Source organism: Oncorhynchus mykiss, chromosome 2 (assembly GCF_013265735.2).
Source record: "Oncorhynchus mykiss isolate Arlee chromosome 2, USDA_OmykA_1.1, whole genome shotgun sequence".
NCBI classification, from domain to species: domain Eukaryota; kingdom Metazoa; phylum Chordata; class Actinopteri; order Salmoniformes; family Salmonidae; genus Oncorhynchus; species Oncorhynchus mykiss.
In genome coordinates, this window is record NC_048566.1 from 13,085,434 (window position 1) to 13,099,884 (window position 14,451).

Sequence of the window (14,451 nt, forward strand, 5' to 3'; positions counted from 1 at the left end):
GGAGTTCAGGTATAAATCATTAAAGGCTTTCCTGTTTCAAAACAGTCTGATTTAGCATCATGACCTCTATGGCTTTAATGGCAACACTCAAACTCAGAGGGGGTTCCTCTCTAACTAGGAGGAAGTGGCCGATCAGGATCAGCTTGCCATAAACCAACCAAACCCATATCCTGCACAATGAAGAGGCAGGATGACTAACACAAGCACTGCTAGAAGGCCAACCCCATGCTAGGCAGGACACAACCTCCCCTGTCTATTAATGTCTTCTAAAAAGCTAAGAATTACTCTGCTAATATCCATCCCACCTTGCCCCAGGGTCCATCCCAAATGGCACCCTATTCCCTAGTGCACTACTTTTTACAGGCCCTGAATCTAGGAGCTGGACAGTCAGACCGACAGGCAGACAGGTGATGGTGGATCTAGGATCGGTTGTTTCTTTGAAGAGGCTGTTCTGACCACTGATTTAAATAAACACATTATCTATCTATACAGTTCTGGCTCAGTATACAGAGGAGGGAGGGACTTCATATCGTCTAATTCAACACACATTTATCACTCTGGGAGAGTGAGAGAGACATCCACATGTTCATGTAGAGTTTATGAATGGGTGTGTTTGGATCAAATTGGCTTTTGACAACCGTTCAGCACAGAGCTGATTAGGGATGGAGTCAGTCAGTTCTGCAACAAGTTACAACACACTTTGTGAAGGACAATGGCAAACAAACAAGAATGTTGAAAATAGTGTTAATCCAGCAATAGTCATGGACATTTTACATTCGTCATTTAGCATCTCTAAATTATATTATATTAAATCAATTATCCACCTTTTAGCAGGTCTTTATTCTGTGGTATTGGTTGTGTTAAAGTTGAGGTAAAAACAAACATATATTAATCATTATTGTTCCCGGCTGTCTCGACAGTATTCTAGCTAGTCAGGTAACTGATGCAGTTAGTATTACTTGATCTTGCAGTATGAAGTCTTCATTCCATTTGACTGTCCCATCACACGAGAGCTGCATCAATGTGGTGGGATCCACTTCCAGTACTTTAGCTCTTCTTCTAATAGCTGGTGCTCATTTCAGTCAAGATCAACCTACAGTAGACCACTAACCAGAGGCTCTATGTATCAAACATCTGATCTAGAATCAGGTCTCCCCTGTCCATGTAATGTTTTTTTTTTTTATTGTGATCTAAAAGGCCAAACTGATCCTAAATCCGCACTCCTACTCTGAGAAACACCAGAACATCAAATCTCACTCCGAAATGTATATTTCATTACAAAAACCAATGAACCCCATACTGAGTTTAGTGAGAGAGCACACCATCTAGTGTAGAGTTTAAACACTGCAACAGTATATGACGTCTCCCGTTCCGGTCATCGTATGAGACAGCTCGTAATACCGAGCCATTTCTTTCCTTAGCTCTTCTTTTGTGATAGCAAAGTGTGTTTCTGTACAGTTTAAAATCAAATGTAATAGATTTGAATAAGTGTAATAGTTGTCTTCGTAGATCGTCTCGGAAATAATACTCCACTAAATGTTCATTAAAATAACACAATCAATCTAAAGTGCCACTGAACTACATTAACAAACATGTTGTTTTCCCTCATACACCCCTAATGAAAATACTGATACTATTCCTCTGTGTTGGTTTATTCACACGCACACCTTCCTGAACACTGACTGACTTCAAGATACTAGGCCTTCTGGTTGGTTAATACAAACTAACTCTATTGCACCAGCCTGCTCTGACCAAACCTATTCACACTACTAAACCAAGCTGAGCTGGTCTGGTTACCCATCCTATCCACCATAGTTACTGGAACGTGCTGGAAAGGACATTATGAAAAGAACGTATGCACGCCAGCACAGTACTGGGCCTGGCTTCTCGATAGCGATGGAATTTAGGCTTACGAGTGTTTTAACGATGCATCTTTCCTACAATGGCAGAAGATGTAACGCCACGCAGACAGAACGTTCGCTAAGTGTGTCGATACTGACAAGATTGAAAGAAATCGGATCAGCTTTCTTCATTAATATCTTACCTTAAAATTATAATGATTCCACAATACTGACGACGGATCAGCTAGTGCGACTGCAAATACTGAGGCCACTTATTGTAATGCTTACCCTATAATACATGCACTAAATCAAGATTTGACACATCATGAAATATATAAAGGCAGAAATTACAGATGGTAGCCAAATAGATAAATAAAACTAATGGAAATATAGGCCACTGTAGGTAGGCTATTTATATCTGAATGCAGTCCTATCGGTTTTCATTTTAAGCATCATTTTGTCTTTTGGTTGTTTCTAACGATTGCAAAGGCATTGGCAACTCTATATTTGCAGTCAACATCGTTGTGAAGTTATCGGTGGTCACAGAGAGACAGAGAAGCATCTTGAGTCTATGTTTAGTGGAAGGGAAAAATAACACTAGCTGTTCTAGGAGTGATCTGAGGCAGGTGGTAAATAACAAGCGTTTTCAAGTGCAACTTTAGTAAGGATGGCTTTGGAAAACAGTTCAGAGATTTAACAATGCTCCTACGAAGGTTCTAACTATGAACTCAGCCTTAAGATGCTTTTGGGAAACCAGGCCCTGGTTCAGCACAATAGTGTGAAAAGAGTATGTCTGTTTATCTGTCCTCTCCAGTAGAAGGATAACGTGATTGACCTTGTGAGAGTCGGTCGGTTTGTTTCTCTGTGTGGCAGCTGCAGTGTAGCTTGGTGGTAGACATGGTGAGCATAGCATTGAGTCTGGTTCAACCAGGCGTGCTGCAGCATGTCCCCTGTCCCCTCAGCCCTGCCAGTCCCAGGGGATGCACAAGTCCCCGTCCTGCATGACAGAGTAGAAGTGGGAGACCTCCACCCGGAGGCCCTCCATGAGGGGGAAGCGTTCCTCCAGCAACCGCCTACAGCAGGGGATCATCTGGTTGTGTCTGACACTGGGCTCCTTGGACAGATTCCTCAGGGCCAGAGCCTCCAGGCAGTGGAGCAGTACCTCCTCCTCCTCCTTCTGCAACCTGGGGGACGGACACAGGTCAGGGTCACACACAGAGCACGCCTAGCCACACACAGACCGAGGGATAATCAATACAACAACGTACACAGACATGTAGGAAGTAGGAGGGCAGGAAGACAAGGTTGACAGACACTCACTGGTTCCTGTGTTTGATTCGTTGTCGGGCCTCCCAGGCCATGCTCTGGAGGAAAGTCTGTAGTCTGCTGGGCTCACAGGTGGCTGGGATGACGAAGTGACCCATCTCATGCAGGCTGGGGCTGGAGCGGTCACTGGGACAAAACACCACAGGTACATCATCAGTGGTCAGGGAATCTCTCACATGCCTCTACACCAGGTTCCCCTCTAGGCAGCTCGCTGGTGATTTCATTTGGCCCTCCAAGTTCTCTGAGCAAAATAAATCAATAATAAGAAGAAAAAAGTTTTGGAATTGTTGTTGGACATAAAATACTAAAGTCACACAAAAAAAATCTCAAAGTGATTTTATTTTAAGAAATCTCTTCCCAAGTATCCCCACACATAAATAGCAAGGCTTATGTGATCCTATCCCACTGTAATCAAGGTTTGAAATTATTCTGCTTTTGTCAAATACTATATCTATTTGGGATCCAAATGATTTATAACTATGTTCCGGCCCCCCGGCCATCAGGAAAAGTCGTCCCACAGCTAAATGTATACTGAACAAAAATGTAAACGCAACATGCAAAGTGTTGGCCCCATGTTTCAGGAGATTAAATAAGACTCCAGAAAATGTTCCAAATGAACAAAAAACGTATTTCTCTAAAATGTTGGGCACACATTTGTTTGTTTACATCCCTGTCAGTGAGCATTTCTCTTTTGCCAAGACAATCCATCCACCTGACAGGTGTGGCATATCAAGAAACTGATTAAACAGCATGATCATTACACAAGTGCACCTTGTGCTGGGGACAATCAAATGTGCAGTTTTGTCACACAACACAATGCCACAGATGTCTCAAGTTGAGGGAGCATGCAATTGGCATGCTGACTGCAGGAATGTGAACCAGAGGTGTTGCAAGATAATTTCTCTACCATAAACCGCTAATGTCGTTTTAGAGAATTTAGCATGTCCAACTGGCCTCACAACCGCAGACCACGTGTAACCACACCAGCCCAGGACCTCCACATCCGGCATCTTCACATGCACCATCCACCTGGACAGCTGATGAAACTGTGGAGTATTTTTGTCTGTAATAAAGCCCTTTTGCGGGGAAAAACTAATTGTGATTGGCTGGTCCTGGTACTCCAGTGGGTGGGCCTGGCTCCCTAATGAGTGGGCCTATGCCCTCCCAGGCCCACCCATGACTGTGCCCCTGCCCAGTCATGTGAAATCCATAGATTAGGGCCTAATACATTTATTTCAATTGACTGATTTCCTTATATGAATTCAGTAAAACCATTGAAATTGTTGCATGTTGCGTTTATATTTTTGTTCAGTGTAATTCGGGACCCCCACTCTACAGACTGGTACTACAGTAGCATCAAAATCACACCCTTGAACAGGAATGTGCTGCATAAACAGAGTATTTTGGCCCACTGGTAGACAGTCGGGTACATGGTCTGTGGTGTGGGTGGATAAGGAAGAGTCTCTTACTTCTCCAGGGTCATGGCCAGACCTTGCAGGCTCCTGGGATGCAGGGCTAGGCGTCGGGCCAGTAGTCTCTTATGGAAGGTGTTGAGGATGCTGCAGTGTTCCTCTATAGGCTGTACAGGTCCCAGTCTCTCTACGTTAATTACCTGAATACCTCCCAACACATGGCTGATCCTCTCCTTCAGCCACTCTGTCTGCTGGAGCAGGCTACGGTAGCTGGGGAGACTCACAAACAGCTAGGACACATGTACACACGCACACACAAACAAACACAGAACATGAGCAACAGGAGAATAAAAAAGACTGGTCACTTTTCCAGCTGAAATGTAACATGTGCCATACTTTTGTCCATTGGTGATGAACATCCATTGTTCCCAGCATCACATGACCCGAGGCATTCATCCCTGATTGGTCAGTGAATATTATAGTGTGTCCTAAAAGAAAATAAGGAATGCATAAAGTAATTTACCATACATCATTTTAATTCACTCATCATTCTCTGTCAGTCAGGACATCTTTCAAAATGTCAACAGAATATAACAATTGAAGCCCACTCTTAAGACAAAGACCCTTATTGACTCTCTTCCAGGTGTGTATACCTCGCAGGTTGAGCACAGCCTCAGGGTTCTGCTGGGAGAGACGGCTCAGACTCTGGAGCTGACAGCATCTGTGAGTCACTCCCCAGCTGCGCTGCCACCTGCAGGAGGGAGGAGGTATTGTCCTCAGATCAGGTGTTCAAGTGAGAGCAGAGATCCCCATCAAGATGTAACAACAGGAGGCTCAAAGTCTCCAGAACATTGATAATACGTTACTTTACTTCTGTTGTACCGCAGGCCAGTAGAACCCAGTCAAACAGTAACTCACTCAAACATGCACCCTATGAAGCTGAAGGGTCTATGCACTTTACTTCATAGGACCAGCACTGTGCATCAGAGTCATGTATTCGGTGCATGTGACATTTTGATTTTTACTATGCATCTCTGCACCATTTTCTATCTGCATGGGAGTTGGTGCACTTAATGAAACTCACCAATGGTTTCTTCTTCTATTAGAATGGAACAGCTGTTGTTCAGAGTGTTGATGATTACCTAATATCTTCCAAGGCAAATTTCTGACACAATTCCTTCTTGAGTCTCTTCAGCTCCTCCCGTCGAGGGACACTGGCGTTCTGCTTCTTCGTAGCCTCCTTCTCGTGGTTTCTCAGCCACAAGCTGCAGCAGAGAGACAACTCTTCAGACAGACCAATGGCTGTCGAGCTTGTAGAGCATGTCACTTCTCTCAAGGCATGAGTGGAATGAGCCAACCAGAGGAACGCAAGTACACAGGCAGTGACAAAGACAGCAAGATCATTTGTTTCTATTTAAACCCGTCTTCGGAATGCATCTGTGAATTTGAGTTGACAGTTAAAAAGTGATCAAGCTAAAGCAATGCTAATGTCTATGTCATTCTACATACATAAGAAGTTACCGTTTGCTTTGGCTAGGTAGTCACTATACAGTACCTTAGTGTGGGCTCTACTTTCTTGGCCTGCTTCAGCTCCTGCTCTGGGTCTCTGAAGCCAGTGAAGCTGTAGTAGCTTTTGTCCCATTTGATGGGCCTGTAGAAAGGGTTCCCATGCCCAGCCACTGGCTGCTGGCTCTTGGGTGACTCTGAGCTGGCCTTCAGTCCCTTCATGTGCTCTGTGGACAGACTGCAGGACTTCAACACATCCATTACGGTGGTCAGGACATCCTTGGTCTGCAGAGTGAAGCTGACCGAACGGAACCCTGGGAAATGTGGTCAAATGTATTACAAACATAGTCAGTCACAAAAAAACATCTATATTGCAAATGGCAGCATGTTCTCTATATAGTGCACTACATTTAACCAGGGTGCATAGGGTGTCATTTGGAATGCATCCATGCATAATACTCACTCTCTCAGAGGAAACGGTATGAAAAAAACAAATGATCAAGAAACACCAATACTGTATAGTCTACATTTTAAGCAGGATAAAAGGACATTACCAGGAGGAAAGACGTCCTTCTGAATGTCTTCCTTCTCCTTTATTTCCCTGACATAAAAGGTGAGCTTTGTTGGTTGGACTGAGCGGGTCCCCGGTTTCTGAAGGTTTTCCAAATAACCATTGAGTCTCTTGAGGGAATTTTCATTCACTTCCTGAAGAGAATTACACAAAGACCGTTATGATTGGCAATTCCACGATAACAGAATGATTCTGAGGCTCATATTTTTCACTTTAAAAATGTCAAACAAAAAACAATGAATGCAAAGTTAAACAAACCATACAACTCTATGCACAAGGACTACTTTGAACAAATACCACTGAACATTTTACAAAAACACATTTACTTGAATAATAGTGCAGATGCAAAGTTTGGTAACAGAAGGACGATTTATGCTGCATCTACACCGTTCTTCAGGTAAATGTGTTTTTGTAAAACGTTGAATGGAAATTGTTGAGTCGCCGTGGAATTTCCCTACGACACAATTCTATGATACATGGACATTATTGCTCTTTTGAACTACGACAGGACATAATCATTCACCCTTTCCCTGGGATGCTGGCCAAAGAAGTCTGGGTGCACTGCAAAGTAGAAAGGTCTCAGTGCATTGATAGCATCTGCCCCTGAAAGAGCTCTCTGATGGACCAAATGTGCTGCGACATGTCTGTTCACCACTCTGAAAAACAACATGGACCAGAGAGGGAGGATAAAGGGTTGTCACTATGATCACTATGAAGTCCAAAGGGAGCCTGCTGTGCATTACATCAGGGTCTCCCAAACTCAGCCCCCCCAGTGCACGTTTTGGTTTCTGCCCTAGCACTACACAGCTGATTAAAATGGTAAAATCTTGATGAGGAGTTGGTTTTTTGAATCAGCTATTTAGTGCCTGGGAAAAAAACATGCACCCAGGTGTGCCCCATGACCAAGTTTGGGAAACTATGCATTACATCACTAACAACAGTGGTCCTTTTCACAAAATCAATTCTGAGTGCAGGTGATAATGTAAGTATGATAATGTAAGTACTATAGTGGGTTATTTACCTCATGGCACTTCGCAGGAGCGAGGCCACAGACATAGCTGTAGCTAGCTCTAGCTGGACACCATCAAATCAATGACTTGTGACATCCACAGGTGTTGATTCTCTCCTGTTGACAAAATAGGTTACAGATTATGAGCTGACTGACTAGTCCAAACTGACAAATCTTAATAAAGTTTGTTGTAACATTTATACTACAGCAGTAGCTAGCCAGCTAAGCATTGGTTTGTGGGTGCAAACTCAAAATGGGTCTTATTTACAGTATCTTTGGCATTCACAGGACTAGCCAAGGCAAGGCCAAGGGGACACATTGGAGAACACTCCAAACAACAACGCTATCAAATCGTCTGGCTTGCAAATTCTTTCAGTTTATTCCAGCACAAAACTGAGTAATACATTGTATGACTTGTTATAACTAACAGATAATCACAACAACAAACAGGTTCAGCTAGTTTACCCACCTAGCTAGCTGTCAACTGAAAATAAGCAACCACATTCAGACTGTACCAGCCACATGTCGATAAGTGTTTGGCTCAGAATTTATCAAAATTAACGAATACAGATTACCTTCTAAAGACTGCATTGCTGAATTGGTAGTATGGCAGGGATTTTTTACATAGATTTTGAGTCCAACGTCAGCCAGTGGTCCATGCACAGCAATCAGACAGACAAAAGCAATCGCACTACTACACTAAAGCATCGATTGCTCTGATATGGACGTTTAATGACCTCTGCTGGTGACTTCTGCTGGTTAGAAAGCTACAATTATTATCTCGCGAATCATTGCACCTCTTCTAAACGCAGTCCAAATTCATTTTTTTCTGTATTCTGTATGATATTGTACAACAACAGCAGATGAAACTAACACCGTAAAAGAGTGATAAAATGTGATCAGTGTTATTTCCTGATTGTTGCTGGTTGAAAATACAATCTCCACAGGACCTTTTAATCAGCAGGTTTTGCATGGGTGAAGTTTTAGCTTTCCATGGTGACATCTACAGGTGGTAAATTAGTTAATAGACCAATAACAAAGACAGTTCCAAACCTCTGTCAATAACAGCTAATTTTCGGGTTTTCCCCTTCCCACTCAGACCACTAAGTCCTAGCAAAATATTGCTTGAGAAACATTGGTTTCTTTTTGACCATTTTAATGGAAATCTATTACATCAAGGTTAATACCCAGACATTATTTGATAATGATATAAAAACGGCTGTATTGGATCTTTAACCAACGTCAGATTCTGATGGATCATAGATGTTCATTTTCTTCACCCACAAAATGATTTTAAGACACCTTCCTTACTGCCTTTCTTTGGCTTGTTTCTCAAACGTCACATTTTCCCTCCAGTCCAGGTTGTCCATCTGCAGCAAACCCTTTTAGTGCTTCATCATACCTGGGATTTACAGGAGGCTGCTGGGGGGAGGACAGCTCATAATAATGGCCAGAACGAAGCAAATGGAATGGCATCGAACACCTGGAAACCATGAGTTTGATACCATTCCAGTGATTCCACTCCAGTCCTTACCAATGGTAGAAAAAGTACTCAATTGTCATACTTAAGCAAACGTAAACATACCTTAATAGAAAATAGAAAATGACTCAAGTAAAATTCACCCAGTAAAATACTACTTGAGAAAAGACTAAAAATATTTGGTTTTAAATATACTTAAGTAAATGGAATTGCTAAAATGTACTTAAGTATCAAAAGTAAAAGTATAACTCATTCCAACTTAATTATATTAAGCAAACCAGATGTTTATTTTTATTTTCTATTGACAGATAGCCAGGGGCACACTCCAACACTTAGACATCATTTACAAATGAAGCATTTGTGTTTAGTGAGCCTGCCAGATCAGAGGCAGTAGGGATGACCAGGGATGTTCACTTGATAAGTGTGTGAATAGGGCCATTTTCCTGTCAAAATGTAATGAGTACTTTTGGGTGCTAAGAAAAATTATGGAGTAAAAAGTACCTTATTTTCTTTAGGAATGTAGTGAAGTAAAGGTAAAAGTTGTCAAATATACAAATAGTAAAGTAAAGTACAGATACCCCCAAAAAACTACTTAAGTAGTACTTTAAAGTATTTTTACTTAAGTACTTTACACCACTGGTCCTTACCACAAGCCCTTTCTCCCCAATTAAGGTGCCACCAACCTCCTGTGCTGTGAATATCAATGGATTACATTTGTGGTCAAGTGCTTGTAAAATAAATCTATTTGGTTTGCTAAGTATTATAGTGTATTAAGACATTAGCAAAAATATATTTTGATATACCCAAATGCAACAATATAAAATGTAATGTTCAAAATAGAATCTATTTTACATTTCAACATACATTTTTATACAGTATTAAATTGCATAAAATATATTCTAAGAGTAGCGTGTTTTCTACCTCATTACACATTTGACAATACAGTGTATCCTTCATAGAGATACATTTCTCAAATCAGGCCATAGGATGCATACCTCCTACATTAGTAATGTGTAATTCACCACAACACACTATGTACAGGGTGTTTCCACATGTACCAAACACATACACTACCGATCAAAAGTTCTAGAACACCTACTCATTCAAGGGTTTTCTTAATCTTTGCTATTTTCTACAATGTAGAATAATAGTGAAGACATCAACACTATGAAATAACACATATGGAATCATAGTAAACAAAAAAGTGTTAAACATATCAAAAAATATTTGAGATTTGAGATTCTTCTAATAGACACCCTTTGCCTTGCTGACAGCTCCCACACGCTTGGCATTTTCTCAACCAGATTCATGAGGTCGTCACCTGGAATGCAGGTGTGCCTTTTTAAAATATAATTTGTGGAATTTCTTTCCTTCCTAATTCGTTTAAGCCAATCAGTTGTGTTGTGACAAGGTAGTGGGGGGGTATACAGAAGATAGTTCTATTTGGTAAAATACCAAGTACATATTATGGCAAGAACAGCTCAAATAAGCAAAGAGAAACAACAGTCCATCGTTACTTTAAATCATGAAGGTCAGTCAATATGGAACATTTCAAGAACTTTAAAAGTTTCTTCAAGTGCAGTCGCAAAAACCATCAAGCGCTATGATGAAACTGGCTCTCATGAGGACCGCCACAGGAAAGGAAGACCCAGAGTTACCTCTGCTGCAGAAGATAAGTTTATTAGAGTTACTAGCCTCAGAAATTGCAGCCCAAATAAATGCTTCACAGAGTTAAAGTAACAGACACGTCTCAACATCAACTGTTCAGAGGAGACTGTGCAAATTTTTAATTTTACCTTTATTTAACCAGGCAAGTCAGTTAAGAACAAATTCTTATTTTCAATAACGGCCTAGGAACAGTGGGTGCCTGTTCAGGGGCAGAACGACAGCCCCTTGTCAGCTCGGGGGTTTGAACTTGCAACCTTCCGGTTCCAAGTCCAACTCTCTAACCACTAGGCTACCCTGCCGAATCAGGCCTTCATGGTCGAATTGCTGCAAAGAAACCACTGCTAATGGACACCAATAGCAAGAAGAGACTTGCTTGGGCCAAGAAACACAAGCAATGGACATTAGACCGGAGGAAATTTGTCCTTTGGTCTGGAGTCCAAATTTGAGATTTTTGGTTCCAACCACCGTGTCTTTGTGAGATGCGGTGTGTGTGAACGGATGTGTATTTCCCACCGTAAAGCATGGAGGAGGAGGTGTTATGGTGTGGGGGTACTTTGCTGGTGATACTGTCTGTGATTTATTTAGAATTCAAGGCACACTTAGCCAGCATGGCTACCAAAGCATTCTGCAGCGATACGCCATCTCATCTGGTTTGGGTTTAGTGGGATTATAATGTGTTTTTCAACAGGACAATGACCCAACACACCTACAGGCTGTGTAAGGGCTGACCTGACTTCCACAATCCCTCAACCTGAACCAAATTGAGATGGTTTGGGATGAGTCGGTCCGCAGAAGGAAGGAAAAGCAGCCAAGTGCTCAGCATATGTGGGAACTCCTTCAAGACTGTTGGAAAAGCATTCCAGGTGTTGCTGGTTGAGAGAATGCCAAGAGTGTGCAAAGCCATCATCAACGCAAAGAGTGGCAATTTGAAGAATCTCAAATATAAAATATATTTTGATTTGTTTAACACTTCTTTGGTTACTACATGATACCATTTGTGTTATTTCATAGTTTTGATGTCTTCACTATTATTCTATAATGTAGAAAATAGTAAAATTAAGAAAAACCCTGGAATGAGTAGGTGTTCTAAAACTTTTGACCGGTAGTGGACATGCTTGCAGATCTTTGGGGGAGGAATTTGGAAATTCTACTGCACGGGAACTTCAACTCTATATTTATTTCATGATGAAATTGGTGTATGAATTATACGATTAATTTCCAATGTACCGTACAGTCTGAATGCAAATAATTTGACACAATAAAATACTCAAATCATTTGCAAAGATAATCATATAAATGACAAGATACATAACTGTAGTTGTTCACATGTATCCTACTTTATTATTGGAATAATGATGCAAAAACACTTTCACTCACAAACTACCACCACACAATGAAAACATACAATTTGTTAAGTAACGAATAACAAATAAAGAGTCCTTTGATGAGTTTAATAAAAGTATATAATATAAAGTGAAATAAAAGCAGCACCGAGGGATGCCAACAAAGCGTACTGATACTAAGACTGAGACTAACATCAAAATCCATTTTGTATTTAATCCCAGACAAAGGAATACACCCAGCCTTTCATTTGTCATGCTTTTACATAAACCGGAACACATTTCATTTTGATTGATTATTCATTTCATGCTATTCCCATCAGCACTGTCCTCTCTCTAGTTGTACTACGCTCTGATAGTTCACTGATGTTGAATCCTAGTCCTAGTGTGCAGACACACAGAAGCTGTCATAGGGCAAGTCAATACAATACAACTCTACTTTAATAACAATTGAGAATTAAACAATGGTGGTTGTGCTTTGGGCCCATGCTCAAATGCTCCTCTTATGCCCCATTTTAATGAACTTCGACTAGTCTGTTTTTGAAAGACACATCCTCCACTAGTCTCGGCATGCATTTTGATCTGTCCTGCTGTGATCTGCTGCTGTGCCTTGCTGCCGGTGAGGGAGAGGGCTGGGCTCCGGGGCTTCGGTGCTGCGGACAGTGCTGTTGCTGTGCCTTGCTGCCGGTGAGGGAGAGGGCTGGGCTCCGGGGCTTCGGTGCTGCGGACAGTGCTGTTGCTGTGCCTTGCTGCCGGTGAGGGAGAGGGCTGGGCTCCGGGGCTTCGGTGCTGCGGACAGTGCTGTTGCTGTGCCTTGCTGCCGGTGAGGGAGAGGGCTGGGCTCCGGGGCTTCGGTGCTGCGGACAGTGCTGTTGCTGTGCCTTGCTGCCGGTGAGGGAGAGGGCTGGGCTCCGGGGCTTCGGTGCTGCGGACAGTGCTGTTGCTGTGCCTTGCTGCCGGTGAGGGAGAGGGCTGGGCTCCGGGGCTTCGGTGCTGCGGACAGTGCTGTTGCTGTGCCTTGCTGCCTGTGAGGGAGAGGGCTGGGCTCCGGGGCTTCGGTGCTGCGGACAGTGCTGTTGCTGTGCCTTGCTGCCTGTGAGGGAGAGGGCTGGGCTCCGGGGCTTCGGTGCTGCGGACAGTGCTGTTGCTGTGCCTTGCTGCCGGTGAGGGAGAGGGCTGGGCTCCGGGGCTTCGGTGCTGCGGACAGTGGGGTGTGACCCTGGTGTTGGGAAGAAGCCGTGTCTGGCACTATAGCGGCCTGATTCACAACACCAGCTGTCCCGCCCCACCAGAAGTCAGAGCTGGCTAGAGCTGTTCCTCCTGAGGCCCTGCATCCTCCTGGGTGGATCCTACAGCTCTCAGGGGCTGATCCAGAGAAAGTCTGGAATTCAGATATAAACAACAGCATCATTATTCATTCAGTCATTAGTATTACAGTCATTATAACAGTAAACACTCATTCCTATTCAGTGCCATTCAGTTTATTTCTTTTTTTATTTCACCTTTATTTAACCAGGTAGGCTAGTTGAGAACAAGTTCTCATTTACAACTGTGACCTGGCCAAGATAAAGCATAGCAGTGTGACAAGAACAACACAGAGTTACACATAAACAAACATACAGTCAATAACACAATATAAAAATATATGTACAGTGTGTGCAAATGTAGTAAGATTAGGGAGGTAAGTCAATAAATAGGCCATAGTAGCAAAATAATGACAATAAAGTTTAGGTTAGAATGTATCACCACTTTAACAAACTGCTAACATGGCTACAAATGCAATGTCTAAACAATAAATACTTATCAAAATCTAGAGTGTGAGTAGGTTCAGGTACATTAGGGGCATCCTTCAGATGTGTCAGATACTGTAGCAACATGCAGGGTGGAGCAGAGTTTTCTACTTTAGAATCTGAAAGTGTATTAAAGGTCTTGGCAGAGATAGATGGGGCAGAGAATAACTCAGGACCACGGCTGTACTTCTCTGTCCACCTCTGTTTACACTGGCTTTGGGATGGGGTGGACAAGTAAAATGATTGAGAGGGAGAGGTTTCACATAATGTGTCCATTTATTTAGAGTGAAGTTTACAAATCCAACTAGAGACATTTGACTCAATTAAAGAGGCACTCCTGCTATTTTGGAACTTTTCCTGTTGGAAAACAATATCCCACATATAAATACAGTAACACACACACACAAATGTTTTTTGGAGCAAAACGTTGTTTTTTCGACACAACTGAAAACTTCAAGGAGTTGGTTTGATGGTGCCCTCTGATGTCATCGGCCTCCCCCTTGTGTTT

General features: G+C 42.4%; 2 protein-coding genes across 8 annotated transcripts in view; both read right to left on the reverse strand.

The window, feature by feature from the left end:
* Positions 1–735: 735 nt before the first annotated feature.
* Positions 736–8,995, reverse strand: LOC110507534 (T-cell activation inhibitor, mitochondrial). Of its 5 annotated transcripts, none has more exons than XM_036938298.1 (11): positions 8,977–8,995; positions 7,678–7,782; positions 7,180–7,312; positions 6,640–6,790; positions 6,135–6,399; positions 5,722–5,844; positions 5,233–5,330; positions 4,976–5,067; positions 4,637–4,869; positions 3,162–3,293; positions 736–3,025 (listed from the first exon to the last, which is right to left on the reverse strand). In XM_036938298.1, exons 2-11 carry the CDS (start codon positions 7,710–7,712, stop codon positions 2,800–2,802), a joined length of 1,488 nt encoding a protein of 495 aa, XP_036794193.1. In that variant the 5' UTR covers positions 7,713–7,782; positions 8,977–8,995; the 3' UTR covers positions 736–2,799. The 5 variants fall into 5 exon arrangements, with proteins under 5 accessions (XP_036794193.1, XP_036794188.1, XP_036794191.1 ...); XM_036938293.1 differs by lacking the exon at positions 8,977–8,995 and adding an exon at positions 8,241–8,398; XM_036938296.1 differs by lacking the exon at positions 8,977–8,995 and adding an exon at positions 8,135–8,200.
* Positions 8,996–12,111: 3,116 nt separating this feature from the next.
* Positions 12,112–14,451, reverse strand: part of LOC118937728 (flocculation protein FLO11-like) — a 29,583-nt gene continuing 27,243 nt past the window's right edge. For 2 of the 3 annotated variants that reach the window (XM_036938308.1, XM_036938316.1), the window contains exon 3: positions 12,113–13,534. In XM_036938308.1, coding sequence (XP_036794203.1) covers positions 12,713–13,534 — 822 coding nt within the window. In that variant the 3' untranslated portion in view covers positions 12,113–12,712. Of the gene's footprint in view, positions 13,535–14,451 lie in introns of all 3 variants that reach the window. The other variant, XM_036938313.1, reaches the window with a different exon arrangement.

What these genes read in the sequence shown, in the direction of transcription:
- LOC110507534 (XM_036938298.1), bottom strand. Translation starts at nt 7,712, where the DNA reads ATGTCTGTGGCCTCGCTCCTGCGAAGTGCCATGAG. An exon ending in CTCCTGCGAAGTGCCATGAG is followed by an intron (nt 7,313 to 7,677) that starts GTAAATAACCCA and finishes GTTGTTTTTCAG; the next exon opens with AGTGGTGAACAGACATGTCG. An exon ending in AAAGTAGAGCCCACACTAAG is followed by an intron (nt 5,845 to 6,134) that starts GTACTGTATAGT and finishes TCTCTGCTGCAG; the next exon opens with CTTGTGGCTGAGAAACCACG.